General features: G+C 43.3%; 1 protein-coding gene across 2 annotated transcripts; it reads left to right on the forward strand.

Annotated features, from left to right (window-relative positions):
* Positions 1-1,996: 1,996 nt before the first annotated feature.
* bicdl2 (BICD family like cargo adaptor 2) lies at positions 1,997-15,576 on the forward strand. 2 transcript variants are annotated; one of them, XM_063203987.1, is made up of 10 exons: positions 1,997-2,038; positions 2,874-3,569; positions 4,876-5,091; positions 7,403-7,519; positions 9,600-9,746; positions 11,907-12,053; positions 13,315-13,389; positions 13,513-13,595; positions 14,792-14,906; positions 15,303-15,576. In XM_063203987.1, the coding sequence occupies exons 2-10, from the start codon at positions 3,288-3,290 to the stop codon at positions 15,480-15,482; spliced, it is 1,362 nt and encodes a 453-aa protein (XP_063060057.1). In that variant the 5' UTR covers positions 1,997-2,038; positions 2,874-3,287; the 3' UTR covers positions 15,483-15,576. The 2 variants fall into 2 exon arrangements, with proteins under 2 accessions (XP_063060057.1, XP_063060058.1); XM_063203988.1 differs by lacking the exon at positions 11,907-12,053.
* The last annotated feature ends 613 nt before the right edge of the window (positions 15,577-16,189 follow it).

Raw genomic sequence — 16,189 nt, forward strand, 5'->3', positions numbered from 1 at the left:
AAAACTTGTTTAGCAGAAATGGTGAAGCGAGGCAGGCCGGCAGGCAGGGTAAAGGCAGGCACTTTTCACAGGCTCCTGTTTGTGTTGATTTGTCTGACCCTGGCTGCTCTCCCCCCACCTCCCCGACCCGACTCCTCAGACCTGGTTTTGCCCTACGGCAAACTAGGCAAGTGGCTAGGGCCCCACCAAATCTGCCTCCTGTGGTGGCCCTAATAGTCAGCCTCAATACCAGCAAAAATCGTTCAAAAATGGGCCCCATGTCAATATTTTGCCTGATGCCCCCAAATAAGGTAGGACTGTCACTACGACTCATCATGCACCCCCCTTCTTGGCCGGCACACTCAAACCACTGTGTGTGTAGTTAGGTAGACGGAGTCATTCCACAAGCTTGGCTGCACCCACAGACAGGGCTGACAAAACAAAGTGGTCTTTGTGGCAGCCAGGGATTCTGACTGTCCCAAAACGTATTTCCATGCATCACTCAAAGCTATAGCTAAAGATTTTTTCCCTCCTGTGTCTTTTTTGGTCAAACATCATTGTTATTATTTTGATAATTTTTGTAGGCCTGCACTCACCCCACCATGTTGACAGGAAGAGGAGTGCTACATTCCATAACACATACTGTAGTGAAACAGCTGGCTATAGTTTTTTTTCCAGGAGTGACATGTATGGGACATCAGGAATTGTTCCATAAGGCCAGTCCCAAAGGAACCACTTCCCATCCTTTGTATCTATGAGTTTTTGACGTTTTGAAGTGTTGTTTATGTTGCAACTCTGGTGGTGTGAAAAAAGTGTGTGAAATTCATCACCTGGGATTTGCCTTGAAGTTCACGTTGTGGTATTGTGGTGTTGATCCATCCATGACATTGGACAAAACTTGGATCTCTTTTAACCTGATAAAACACGGAGTTATACATTTGATCTTACCAGAATGGCAATGACCAAGTCGCAGTGCATTAATAAAGGCCCAGTGTTATGTCATAGTAGAGTAGTACTATAGTAATTAACCTTTCAATGACCATTACATTGTGCCTCCGATGGTACAGCGTGCATTATGGGGCTACGATCTTTCAGTTATCCTTGCTTTGTGAACAGTATAGTTTTTCAAGGCCTGGAAAATGAAACCGTTCATAAAGTAATGTTAGCAGGGCAGATGAGCCTCTTTAGTATATAAGCTATCTTTGACTCTCTTTGAGATTATGTCAACTGTGACCTGGTTCTTTGGAGAAAAAGAGAGGACAGACTCTGCACCTGAAAAACAGCATTCCTCCAGTGAGCCCACCATGGCTGACGCTCTCCAAGAAGAGATCTCCAAACCTGCATTTCTACCCTCTGTAAGTGCTGAGAAGAAATCTGGATTGTGAGTCTCTGACCCTCAAGCAAGCTCTGTAATGATAGCCATGCATTCAAATATTATGTTGTTTACCTTATCTTATTATTAAATAATACTGTCCATTCATATCATCCTGACTTTGTCACCTCTCTTTGTCACTAGACTGTGGCTGGTGACACTTGGTGACCTCTTCTGCCACCTTGTGCCAGCAATACAAACTTCATCAAAGGACAACGGTATGAAAACAAACCAACTTAAAGTGTAACATCTCATCATTTCTTTTCTGTTGTTACTGTGACTGCATTTTTTAATGTAACACTTCCAAAACTATATGTGACTGTTTTTTGGGTGTTTACGGATTTTTACATTTTAATTTTGGATGCAGGTACTGAGGACGTCTGAATCCGTGAAAGCCTACTTTCACCTGTGCGCTGTAATCTGTATGTAAATGGGAGGAAACACAGACAGCCATGACCAGGCATCCTTTTATGACCGCTGTAAAAAAAAAGAAAAGAAAAGAAAAGAAAACACAGAAAAGGCACTCCTGTCACCCTGTCCCTATCTGCCCCTCCCAACTATTCCCAAGTGATGTCATCAAACATGGGTGTGGTCAACACAGTGGGAAGCAGCAGCTCCCCGGCAACCACCAGTGACATACTGCCAGAACAGAGCACATACTCCAGGAGAGCACCAGGAAGCAACCAGGTAAGAAAAACACACCACAACGCACGGCACTCTAAAGATGTGGATAAATAAACTCATTGAACTCATTTCATTTAGGGGTGAACTAAATCCTGTCAAACTGATACATCTTACAGCACAGCTCAGGCAGGTAATAGGTAATTTGCTCTTGAATAAAATTCTTTAAAAAAACATCTGGAACTCAGTGTGGAAACAGTTTGCTGGAAAGACTTTTATTGACATTAACATGGTTGTTAAAACAATCCGTTTATTAAGAATCTGGTTGGTTGAAATACTCTGTAATATAGGATATACAGTGCAATAGGTATGTGGTGGATAAGTGCATAAGTATGATGTCCTACATTACTTACCTGGATCATGAGAGGGGGTAGGACTGAACTTTATTTCCTGAATGACAACCATGAGAGGAAATATGTGCAACAACAATATCTCCCAGTATAAGACATCGATATAATCTCTGAAAACTTTCCTGACCCTTTAAATAAATATCAGGTTCAGCTGAAGGAAGGCCACCTGTTTGGAGAAGTCTTATGTGTGTGTGTGTGTCAGGGACACAAAACCTGTCTGGCAAACACTACAGGGTGGAGTGCAACGCAACAAGAAGTCTTGAATGACTTGTGGAATGTGTTGAAACACTCTTCTATTTCGGTCATCCTCACAATGCGCGAGAACAAGCAACATAAAGCTTATAGGTTTCGAGGAAATGTGATATTAAATGTGCTAAAAACCATTCCTTGTTGCTAGACACATTTCTCAGTCATAACAGCACACACTAAATGACGACAATAACCCTCACTGTTTACCGTATTAATGAATGTGTGTTTGTTTTGTTTATCAGGTTTTTTTCCCAGACTACCTACAAGATTACATTACAACCACAGGTTTCTGCAATATTCACTAAGGAAACAACTCCTCATCACTCGAAACAACCTCAAAGACCTGAGATCATTGACAGTGCTTACAAAATACTCAGCCACCAGCAAGACATGGGTGTTCTCTACAGTAATTGATACTCACTTGCTGTCTGTTACGTGGGAGTTTTCCTTAAGACAGACACCTGCCTCACCTAGTAGTCTGCTCTCAGGAATGACCCCATCATGACGGCTGTGTGTGTCAATCATCTTGCATGACATAACACGAGCAGCTGATCATTACTGGTTCGAAACCATGTCACAAAACAAGTGATCATCGACCCACTTGTGTCTGTTGAGAGCCGATACTTTTCACGATCAGTGAGTTGCACACAACTTGAATGTTTTCCTCCAAGAAGGACACGCTTCCTTCTCCGAGTCTGGAGGATTCCTTCTTCCCCTTCTCCTCCTCTTCCTCCACATCCTCGTCATCCTCCGCCAAACGGACGATGGCCCCCGGACTGGCCCCCGAGGGCCTCTCTGAGCTGGCCCAGGAGGAGGAGGACAGCAACCCGGCGCTGATGGAGAGCGACCTGATACTGGCGGCCGAGCTGGGCCAGGCGCTGCTGGAGAGAAACGAGGAGCTCAACGCCCAGCTCGAACTCAAGGAGAAGGAGGTGGAGGTATGGGAGGACACACTCAGCACCTATCACCTAGTGCTGTCACACACATGATGTTTACTTTAGTCCTCTAGCTCGAGGAGATGGAGGTGGAGGTAGGTATAGGACACACTCAGCACCTATCTCCTATAGTGTTGTTGTCACACATGGTGTTAACTTGGTCTTCTATCCAGGAGATGGAGGTGGATGTGGGTAGGACACACTTATCAAAGTCAGTTGTAGCAGGGTGCAGACTTCACCCTCAGAGTTGATGAATTACTTTGAGGGTGATGGCCCAAATAAAAACTTCAAATTGCACAGAAAAGGGCACATCTTGCACCAGATGTCTTTTATTTGCACAAATAAAAGACATTTGATGCAAGGTGTGCCCTTTTCTGTGCAATTTGAAGGACACACTGATCACCCATCACCTAGTGGAGATGGGTAGGGCACAGCAGCACCCATCACCTAGTGTTGTCACACTTGCCTCTTACTTTTCTGCTAAACCTCAGGCTTTAGTTTGGTTTGATGTGGTTTGATAAAAGTGACACATTTGTTAAAATGTGTTATTAAACATAATGCCTCAGTGACAGCTTTGGTTGTTTATTTGCGATGGTAGGTAAAAGTGACACCAATGCTTGACTTGGTTGTTTATTCGCGATGATAACTTGGTCCTTGAGCTCAAGGAGAAGGTGGAGGTGGAGGGCCGCAGTTAGCACCCATCACCCAATGTTGTTATTCTTTTGCCTCCACAGGGCTGCTCCTGCATTTTACTCTTACTCCCCTGCCAAAACTCAGATTTTGGTTTGATTTACTGACTATTTTATAATATTTGTTATGGTGGTGGCTGATGACAGATTTTGCTGCTTATATGTGATGTTGTTCCGATGTTTACTGGAACTTGTTCCAATGTTCCACTTAAATGACCTTGTGATGTATTTATTTAGTTATACTTGTTTGCAAAAGTTATTAAGTAAATGTATATTTGTGTGTGTGTGCGTGCGTGTGTTTGTGTGTATTTCCACATGGCTGTGCGGCTGTGCAGCATGTGGGCCTATGTATGTATGTACAGTAAATCCCTACATGTTTGTGTATGTGTGGGTATGTATGTGTGCTACTACTAAAACATCATTGACCCATGTGTGTTTTCACCAGATTGTGCGTGTGCCGTTAATGCATCTGTGTAAATCCATATGTTGGTTTGTGTGTGTGTGTGTGTGTGTGTGTGTGTGTGTGTGTGTGTGTGTGTGTGTGTGTGTGTGTGTGTGTGTGTGTGTGTGTGTGTGTGTGTGTGTGTGTGTGTGTGTGTGTGTGTGTGTGTTTCCACCAGGCGGTGCAGCAGGAGAAGCACGTGCTCCAGCGGCGCGTGGAGGCGCGGGAGATGGAGTTTGTCCAGCGGGAGGCCGAGCTGCAGGCGGACCTGGCGGCCCTGCGTAGGCAGCTGGACCAGCAGCACAGCCAGGGCAGAGACCGCCGCCGAGAGGAGAGCCAGCAGCTCACGCAGCTCTCCAACCACAACCAGAAACTGGTGGAGCAGCTGGCCGAGGTGAGAGGCGCAACTAGTCAGGGGTGCATTTCTCGAAACCATAGTTGCTAACTACTAACTACTCAACTACTCAAGCTGCAACTACGCTTTAGAGGAACGCACCCCAAATTAAGTGCATACTGTAGGAAAGGTTGGGACTGTAGGCTGTAGGCCCCAAATTCTGCAAGGAATGACTTTTAACAAGATTGAAAACTCAAACTCAACAGCAGGCACATTTTTCAATTCCGCATCTTGTCACAATTCTACAATTATTGATCCCCCCACCACCTCTCCTTTCCAATCGGGTCCCCCCTACCAGGTTGGGGCCCCTAGGCTGCAGCTGTAATAGCATTATTCCTGCCCTGTTGATAGACACTGGTGTAGCAGTTGGCAGAAGTGACAGGTGCAACTAGTCGAGCTGAGAACCAACTAGTCGGCCTAGCACCAAGAGGGGAGACTCTTGGTGAGCAGAGGTAGAGTAGGTCCTAACGATGTTACATTCGAATCCCCAAGTATGAAATTTACACTGCAAAATGTACAGTGAATAGCTCATTCAGCTCTGAGACACAACTAGTCAGTATAGTATAGGGAAAGATGGGACACAACAGAGACCTGTGGCAAGGGTTCAGAAATAGCTGCCCAAAGCTGGTGGAGCAATTGGCAAAGGTGAGCCTCAGACAGGCCAGATGCGAAGCAGTGGAGCAGTTGATTGAGGTCAGCTATCCCCAGGCAACAAGGGGAATCAGAACAAGCCGTAGCAGGCCACATGGATCAGGAACATTGGATAGACTGCCCAAGTGTAGCCAAGGCCTGCGGTATTAATCCCAGATCCACTCTTGAATGTGCAACCTCACAGCAGCTCCAGTATTGGAGATAAATGAGTTAGACTACGTAGGTGATCTGAAGGCTGTCAGTTCAGTATGTAATGTAGGACTTTTAGAAAAAGCACAACAAAATACCTCCTCTTAATGTATGTTCTCTACAAGTCTTCTGTTGTCCAGTCTTGCACTTTAAATGTCTGTATGAGCAATGTCTATGTCCATACTGTCTTATGTCCATGTATGAGTACTGTCTATGTCTATACTGTCTATGTCCTTACCTAGATTAGTCTATGTCTGCATGGGAGAGCAAGAAACGCAATTTCAAATTCTTTGTATGACCAGTGCATGTAAAGAAATTGACAATAAAAACTTGACTTGACTTGACTTGACTTGACTTGTAATGTAGCTTATCTTTTGAGGTGTAGATAAAGGTTCACAAATATTGTAGTCCAAACTGTAATAGATGCACAAGAAACACATGTAAGAAAGGGGAGGCACGTAGACTTGTGTGTTGGGCCAAGAGTAATAGACTCTCCCAGACTAATCAAAGGGTTTATATTGGCTGTGCAGTGAAACAGATTATTAAGGATGTACTATGTACGGCTATCAGAAGTGTATTTGGCAGCTATTGTGACTATTAGGAGCAACTATCGGGTGAAAATGGGAAAAGACTAAACGGGACAAAGCTAGCTTTGTCTGTCCTACCACGGCATATCCTATGTCATACAAAGAATGTGGCAAAGCAGGTTGAAATAGCTGCGACCTAGTTCAGACCCAAAGGCATACAGGGCTAAATGTCATAAATAATCTCAGGAGAAACCCCCTCCTCTCCATCTTTTCTTTCTTTACCTCTCCACTGTCTTCCTTTCTTTCTTTCTATCTTTCTGTTTTTCAGATGTAAGAAAAGTCCAGTACACTGTCCATTCGACAAGCAAATACTTTTAATACAATATTATTATCACAGCCAATAGCCCAGTGAGGTTGTCATTCAAATGTAAGAAAATTATCTCTCACTGTCCATTCTACAAAGTACTGTTAGTACAACACTTCGGTGATGACCAAGACGTTGTATTAAAATTATTTGCTGGTGAATCGGAAAGTGTGCGGGACTTTTCTCACATACATTTGAATGACAAGCTGGGTGGGATAATATACAATGCACCTGTAGAGAGGTGTACAGAAGTTTGTTAAAGGGCCTCTCTGTGTCTTTATTGATAGTACAGTGAAGAGGAGACAGGAAGTGAGTGGGAGAGAGAGAGATGGACTCAGGTTGGGAAATAACTCAGACCGCATTCGACCCTGGGTGTGCAGATCATTGATGGTATGGTGTGTTGGCCTGCTGCCCCCCCCCCCCCCCCCCCCCCCCCCCCCCCCCCCCCCCCCCCCCCCCCCCCCCCCCCCCCCCCCCCCCCCCCCCCCCCCCCCCCCCCCCCCCCCCCCCCCCCCCCCCCCCCCCCCCCCCCCCCCCCCCCCCCCCCTTAATTTTTTATGTAACTGTTTCTATTTGTCAGTCCGTGTCACTGGAGCATTCTCTCCGCTCCGAGCTGCGTCTCCTGAGGGAGGAGATGGAGGAGGACAGTTTCAGCCGCTCCATTAGTTCAGCGAGGGTGGACAGTCTCCAAGCAGAGGTGATTTTGCAAACTCACAACAAACAACCAACTCATGATCTAATGCTCACATCCTCTCCTTTTGCGTGTGGCCTTGTGCTTTGCTGACGTCCCATCTTCCCGCTGTCAGCCTGGGCACAACAACTTTTGGGGGACTTTTCCCTCAATCGCAAATAAAAGGACCTTTATCAATTGTGCCTTTGCGAGACCCTGAATAAAACGTCTATCATCATCGTTGAGGTCTTTCCTCGTGCATCACAAGGCTATAGGCAAAAGGAGAGGACCCGAGGTTCGAGAATGAGTTGGACTCATACAGTACAGCTCCAGGCCACTTTATTAGAATAGCATGAAAAAGTTGATTTATTTCCATAATTCCATCAATAATGTTAAACTGTCATGGATTATAGATTCATGGCCCAGTTTTTTAACTATTCCAATCATTAAATTGTTTATTTTTACATATTTTGGTCTTCCAGCTCAAAAAACCCATGAATTGGGGAATTCGCATCATTAGAATATTGTAATAAAATCACAATTTTCTTCATCAAAATTCTGGTCACATCAAATCAGTTGAAATATGGTACTTTCTACATAACATGCAATGTTCAATACTTGGTTAGGACTCTCTCTGTCTTAATAACGGCCATGATGCGTTTAACATTGAAGTCAATGGCAGAAACAGTGCATGGGAGTTATGGAAGCCCAGATATCCTTGATGCTTTGCTGTCAGCTGTTCTTGTTTGTGGACTTGGTGTCCCACACTTCACTCTTCAATATACCCCGTAGATTTCCATGCCACGTTTGGGCGCTAACTCACCACTTTAATTCTAAATCACCAGAAATGAAGCCCCATTGACAATGAATGGGGTTTTATTTCTGGTGAGTTAGAATTAAACTGGTGAGTTAACACCAAAGCGTAGCATGGAAATCTACGGGTATATTGAAGAGTGAAGTGTGGGACACCAGGTCAACAAACAAGAACAGCTGACAGCAAAGCATCAAGGATATCTGGGCTTCCATAACTCCCATGCACAGTTTCTGCCATTGACTTCAATGTTAAACGCATCATGGCATTGATTAAGACAGAGAGAGTCCTAACCAAGTATTGAACATTGCATGTTATGTAGAAAGTACCAAATTTCAACTGATTTGATGTGAACCGAATTATGATGAAGAAAATTGTGATTTTATTACAATATTCTAATGATGCGAATTCCCCAATTCATGGTTTTTTTGAGCTGGAAGGCCAAAATATGTAAAAAGAAAAAATTGAATGATTGGAATAGTTAAACAACTGGGCCATGAATCTACAATCCATGACAGTTTAACATTATTGATGGAATTATGGAAATAAATCAACTTTTTCATGCTATTCTAATAAAGTGGCCTGGAGCTGTATGTGTTGACTTCAACTCACAGCGTCACGATGATGTCACTGAGATGATGGTTCTCCTTCAACTCAGCTATGGAATGTCTTTTACCCATTGTTAAAAAGCACACCTACTCTATATTTAAGCGTACTGATGTGAAGAGATAAACTGTGAGAAATACACTGGTAAACTGGGAACACTGATGAAGGGCTAGACCCGAAACGTTTGTCCCCTGTCTGTCGGTTTTATTTACATTTTTTCGGCTTTGTTTAATACATTTTTTGATTTTGCATTCAGCTCCAGTGTGCGACTCCTTTCTTCCCTTTTGAAATACACTGGTAACACAATTACAGCCAGACGGTCTAGTCAGAGGCTGGTCCGACAAGATCTTTATTACATCATTACTGGTTTTGAACATGACAAAGCAATGACCTTCCTGAATTCTTCCAATACTATTTCTATGATACAATAGCTGAGTTTACATGGACACTTCTAAAGGAAATAGAAAGAAGGTATAAATGGTAAAGCCTGCCAATATCTCTTTGAATGAGCATCTGCCTGTAACATCTGTAATTTGTGGAAGGATTGGAAGACACACTACTACAGTATCCCAGCACATCCATTGTGTTAACACCTATGTCCTTGTATAATTGTCCTATGACCAATTTCCTCTGAAAGTATGAGATATTCAGTATGTCTAACAGCAAGGGTGCCCCTCTTTCACCCCACAGAACCGAGTGCTGCAGGAACGCTACACAAACCTCGACAAGCGTCTGAAGTCCACACAGGACGATAACGACCGCCTGCGGTCGGAGAGGGACATGATGAGAGAGAGGGTGATGGAGCTCCAGAGCAGTCTCAGGGATAAGGAGGCGGAGGTAAAGAATACTGCATATACTAACACACTAGTAATACTGTATATGAAGGCTACTTACTGTATAATGTACTAACACAGTAGTAATATGAATGGGATTGTACTACTACTAACACTAACACCGGAGGCTAATAGCAACCAGGGAAAGGGAAATAAATAGAATATTGACAACAGGCCTAGAACAAAAACAATGCATGATGAAGACGGACAGACAGAAAAACTTGCAGGATTATTTTATGTTCTTAAGAGTCTTGCATGAGAGTCTTGAGTGTCATAGTCGTGGGGTATTGCCATGTGTTAAGTGCTGAGGAGAAATTGACACAGGCAGAGGGGCTTCATGCTTTTGTGGACAGAAACAGGCGGGGTGCATGCGGTTATATAGGCTGTGGTGGGCTATGGTGGGACACTGGCCTCGTTTACATGAGATATTTAATTCAGAATTAACTCAATTTAATTCCAAATTAAACTTTCTTCTGCTTTGAAAACATCATGTAAACACTTCACGATTCAGAATTAAATGAAAGTGCAGCGTAAACTTGACGGAACTGTTTAACTCTGAATTATTCATTCTGAAATAACAATTGAAAACATTATGTAAACAAGGCCAATGTGGCAAGTTGTCATGGAATATGGGTTGGACAAACGGGAGCGAGCATGAAAAAAAAATCATGGCAGATATTCCTTCCGCCTGTTCTCATAACACAGGTGATTTTAATATTGAGCTCATCAACCTGGCTGAAGGGGTGTGGTGATTGGGATCGGTCCGTTCATTGAATTGGCTGGAGCAACTATGTGGCTGGGTTTATGTTTCTGAACCCGGGATGTCCACCCCTGCTTATGTAATATACTAACACAATAGTGTAGCAATATGAGGAATGTGAATGCATGAATAACTCTGCTTGAGGCTAGTCGCAACAAGAGAAAGAAAAGAAAACAACAATAGCTTAATAATGATATCAGGCCAAGGGGAAAACAGCATAAGGAAAGACAAAGAGAGAGAGAAATGTTGATTTTCCAGAAACTTTCACTATCATTTCTGTAGATCAAGAGGTGCAGTAGCCATGGGATGTGTCATGTTTGAGGAATTGATAAGGGGTATACCCACATGGGCTGCATACTATGGGTGGACTAACATACGGTAGGCAAGGAGCTGGTGTCAATTGTAGGCTGTGTAGTGATATGGTGGAACAGGGGGCATGTTTGACGTGTGTTATGTATGTCCTGTGGAGGCACTCACCCAGTAGTAGATTTTGGATCTAGTATAATATATTGGGACCTTTATGCAATGGTGGGACAGAGAAGGCGTGTTATTATGGGCGTAATGGTGGGACTGACTGCAGAGACACCTGTCATCTTTAAGTTAACCCCTTAGCGCAGAGCTTATGTTATAACATTACTGTCACCCACATTTTAATGAGTTTGTCTTAATCTGTTACTTAAGGCTATTGGTGCTGTCATAGCACTGTTGTTATGATAGTTGAGCATTTTCAGCAAATAGGGAGTAGGCCCGCTGGCGACCCCATCTACAGTGAGAGGCTATGAGCTGGGAGTGGGCATGTTGTGGTGGGCTATATGGTGGGATTGCCACTCCCATTGGGCTTGAGCAGAGGGGAAACATCTGTCTCTCTGGTTTCTGGTTTACAATCAACCGGAGCAGCCACATATTAGTGGGCTATCTGAGATTGTGGGACAGGGGGTACATTGTTGTAGTGGGATGCGCTATGGCGGGACTTGATAGGAGGGGGAAAACATCCCTTCTGGCTTCCAGTTTGCGAACAGCTAGAGCAGCCATGTATTAGTGGGCTACATGGTGGGTACATAGGACTAACGATACACTCAACACACGATTCAGTTCAATTCGGTTTGATTTTTTACTTTTTCTGAAACAATTTCTGAAATGTATCTCATTTGAAGCTTGGAAGCACTATCACATCAAATTATATGGTTGTTTTCTGGACTGAAGGATAACGAAACTTTGAAAGGGCGTATCACGATACTGCCTCCTTACATCATGATACAGTATCGTGACTGAGTATCGCTATTTCTCGATTCGATCCAATATCGTTACAGCCCTAATACATTGTTGTAGTGGGATGCACTATGGTGGGACTTTATCAGAGGGGGGAAAACACACCTGTCTTTCTGGCTTCTGGTTTGCGAACAGCTGGAGCTGGAGCACAGCACGGTGTTCCAGCTGCACACCCTGAACCACACGCTGCAGCAGCGGGTGACGGCCCTGGGGGAGGAGGCCAGCCTGGGAGTGACCACCGCCTTCCCCTTGTCCCTGCAGAGCGAGATACAGCAGTGCCAGGTATACATACAGTACAGTATCACCATCTGGCTTCACCCACACAGAAAAAAACTGTGTTAATTCAACACTTAGAATCACAGACATGGCATAGGCCCTATTTGGACAGGACTAGGAGGGTCCACAGGTAATACTTCTCCCGTGCAAATAGGGCTTTAGGGAGTTGATTTAATATCTTTCTTGAGTGTATTTAGTCCCAGGGTACTCTCTAAGGGTTGAAATAACACTGCGTTTTTGACTGTATTCTTTCCCTCACGCCTGTCTGTTGATGCTCTCCCTGGCTTCAACAAATAAACACACAACTGTTGGGCTATTATACCATGACTGTGGGCTATAACAAGAGTAGAAGATATCAAAGAAATACTGTAAAGCTGCTTCAACCGCTCACCCCTATCCCCTACTGCTGATGCCTTCTCCTGTTCTGTCGGAATGGGCTGCTGCTAACTCTAACTCTAACCCTAAATGTTTCCTGTTGCATTGCTTAACCCTAATACCTAACCTTAGTCCTAACCCTAAATGTAGTCTGTTGCATTGCCTAAGCCTAAATCTAACCCTACATTAAGTCTAAGGCTATGCAAGGCTAAGTATAAGGCTAAGGTGATGCAACTGGCTATAAAGGGTTATGTTAATCATAACCCTAATAGCCTGTTGCATAGCATAACCTTAATACCTATTTCAGAGACACTCAACTGTTAGGTCACATTGGTGTAAGATTGTGGGCAACAAGATGTTAGATAGCACAGACAACCAGTCATGTACAGGATAGTCCTTTATTTTGCCCAACTTTCAATCCAATAGGAAGGGCATTTTGTTTGATTGATAGTTTAGGTGATGGTACTAGCCTATGTCTTTTGACCTTGAAGTGTGCACTTTCTTTTACAATTTCTGGTTTAATTTCCACACATAATTTGTGAAATATGAAGTCCAATTCTTGAATCCAGTTACTGTACTGTATATTCATAGAAAATGACCACCATCCATCATCAATAACCCTTATTAAATGGAATTAAATTCAGTTCACTGTAATTGTGAATATGCTTGAAACCACATTGTAAACTACCGGTATTTTCATACTTTTTTAATTGAATCAAGTAATTGTAAAAAATAACTGTTTAAGACAGCGCTACGCTAAGGGAAATTATGTCCTTTAGATACTGAGCAGAAATGCACAGTGCACACACATTCACTGGTATTAAACAGTTACAATGAATGAATTGCATTTCAATATTTGCATTTCAACTCTTTATCTGTACATTATGAACAGGCCAAAGAAGCCCTCCTGGCTCACTCCGAGGTCCTCCAGTCGCAAGGGGCTGAACTCCAGAGACTGCAGCAAGAGGTTGGTCTGTCGGTTATGATAGGAGCATGTGTACTCTATATTTGCCTATTACATTTACATTCAAATGACACCAGCCTGGCCTGATGTCCTGTATCTCATCGTGTCATTTCATTTCCACACCAGCTCCAGAGTAAAGATGAGGAACTGCTGGCCTTACGGGCAGAGGTGAAGCCATTCAGAAACAGCCCTGGGAAACCCAGCTACAGGTAAATAACCAATAACCATTGGTCTCTCGTTACAGGTAAATAAACAATAACCATTGGTCTCTGGTTACAGTTGTATGCAGTAGGCTTTTTGTATACACTATTTGACTGTGAGCAGCAGCGGTTCTTCCCATCTCTGGGGCCTTAGGTGAGATATTGATATGGGGCCTTGATATTGATATCGTCGCCAACACACAGTTGGCGACGTGTGTAACCCCCCGAACTACTGATACTCCTGGACACTTTGGTGGTAACTTTGTCTTGGCCACCCAGCACAGGTGACACTATGTACACTTTATTTTTGGTGTGTGTGTGTGTGTGTGTGTGTGTGTGTGTGTGTGTGTGTGTGTGTGTGTGTGTGTGTGTGTGTGTGTGTGTGTGTGTGTGTGTGTGTGTGTGTGTGTGTGGAGTGACACAGGGGGCGACTTGTGTTACCCCCCCATCTCTTTTTCCAAGGAATACAATGGACATTGTACTAGGCAGAGAGACCATGGACACTCCTGGACACTTTATGGCCACTTTGTCTTGGCTTCTATGTGCCACTTAGCTAAGGCACATGTGAACACTGTGGACACTTTACACTTTATATTTTGGTGTGTGTGTGTGTGTTGTGTGTGAGTGTATGTGTGTGTGTGAGAGAGAGAGCGATGCCTTGGCAAATGGCAAATGTATGCAACAGTGAGCAATATATATATGATTATTTTATGTGTAAATATGTGTGTTATGTCTTGTGGGCAATGTCTTTATTTATGTGTGTATGCTACTTGACACCTTAATTTCCCCCTGGGATCAATAAACGATACTCTACTCTACTCTACTCTATATCATGGTGGGGCCTTAGACAATTGCCGAGTCTGTCTATTGGGAAAGCCATCTTTCTGACTGTGGGACAGTGTTCACTGAAAAAACAGAGTTACAATAATTAATTGGTATTTATTTTAGTTCATTTATTTTAGTTTTTAGTAACTCATTATAGCTCGTAGGGATCGTAGGGAGAAACGCAAATTTGAATTTACCTTGCCACAATTCATAGACCATAACCAAGCCAAGTTTCACAGACAATTTTACTTCCATCCCTATACCCTACATCAACTACACACAATGACTGGGTGTGACAGTGACACTGTTGTGATTTATGAGCTAAACGAAGGCAGAGATGATAGAAACTCAGTCAAGAACATTCCCATTTGGCTTTTTAGTGCTCTGGAGGAGGAGCTGTTGAAGACGCGGCAAGACCGAGACTCCCTCAACCTGCAGCTGCTGAGCACCATCAAACACAAGGTGGCACTGTCTCAAGAGGTGGATGCCTGGCAGGTCAGTACTACTGTATGTTGCAGCAGTCCCCTGTGTGTCACAGAAATCTCTACTATGTTGGAGATACTCAACTGCAATCTTCCATGCAGAACAATGCATAAACGCATTTATTAATACAGTACAATTAATATGGTAAAAAACACTTAACCTACAATGCATTACATTTATGAAGTGTCATTTAGTTTTTGTATAGAACAAATGTATCAGAGTACATTTGGTTCCTCACATAGGCCTACAGCTTTTTTTTTATTAAGATCAATGTATAAAAGTGTTGAATGTATAAAATGAATCAGTCAGGTGGAAAAATAACAGAGGGGTTTGTGCCATAATCTCTCTCTCTCTCTTTCTCTCTCTTTGTCTCTCTCTCTCTCTCTCTCTCTCTCTCTCTCTCTCCAGGAGGACATGCGACTAGTTATCTCTCAACAGGTCCAACTGCAAGAAGAGGAGCGGCAGAAGAAGGCCTCTGCTCTCCAGAGAGGGTCTCGCACCACCAAGTCCCTGAGGCTGCGGGGAGAAGATGGGAAGCGAGAGAACTTTTTCACCTCCCTTTTCAAAGGGAATCAACCCACGCAATAATGGGATATTCACATCCCACTTGTATAGCTGTACATAACATTTTTAAAATATAAACTGTAAATAGAAAGACACCTATTAAATACTTTTAAGACTTTCTAAGCACTCTCATTGTCACTTTTGTGTGTTGAAATTCCAAACAATTGCCCCTATTCACCATTCACCCCTACATTTGCAACATATCACAAAATACATGTCGGCCTATCTAAAATTATCTTGAACTACATATGACTCACCACACACATGCATAAATAAGTAAATAAATATTCTTTAATCAACATCAATCCAGACAATTCTTCAACAGTACAAGAATCAGCACCATGTAGTGTATAACTTCAATGTGATATGTGGGTAAACAGGACACATGTCTCTAAGAGAAAACAGGGGGGGGGGGGGGTTGTAACATTTTTCGTGATTTTGGTGAAAGCTATAAATTCATCAGAAATGACCAGATGTCCATGTGTAAGGTATTATTGAAAGGGGCCGTTTATTCAAGGACGATTGCCAGGGAAAAGATAAACATATTTTATCAGAAGTGGCTTTTGTTTACAAGCCCACCCAGCCATCACGGCTTGAAGATGCAAAAACCTGAAGACTCCTTTCAGAGAGTGCGTCTTTTGTTTTGATCGTCACCATATAACCTTAGCCTAAAGTTTAGAATCTCCTCTTTCAACTAAAAATGCCCCTGGTCCCCTTGCAGCGGCCTGTTT

Source organism: Engraulis encrasicolus, chromosome 7, assembly GCF_034702125.1.
Source record: "Engraulis encrasicolus isolate BLACKSEA-1 chromosome 7, IST_EnEncr_1.0, whole genome shotgun sequence".
In the NCBI taxonomy this organism is placed as follows: Eukaryota; Metazoa; Chordata; class Actinopteri; order Clupeiformes; family Engraulidae; genus Engraulis; species Engraulis encrasicolus.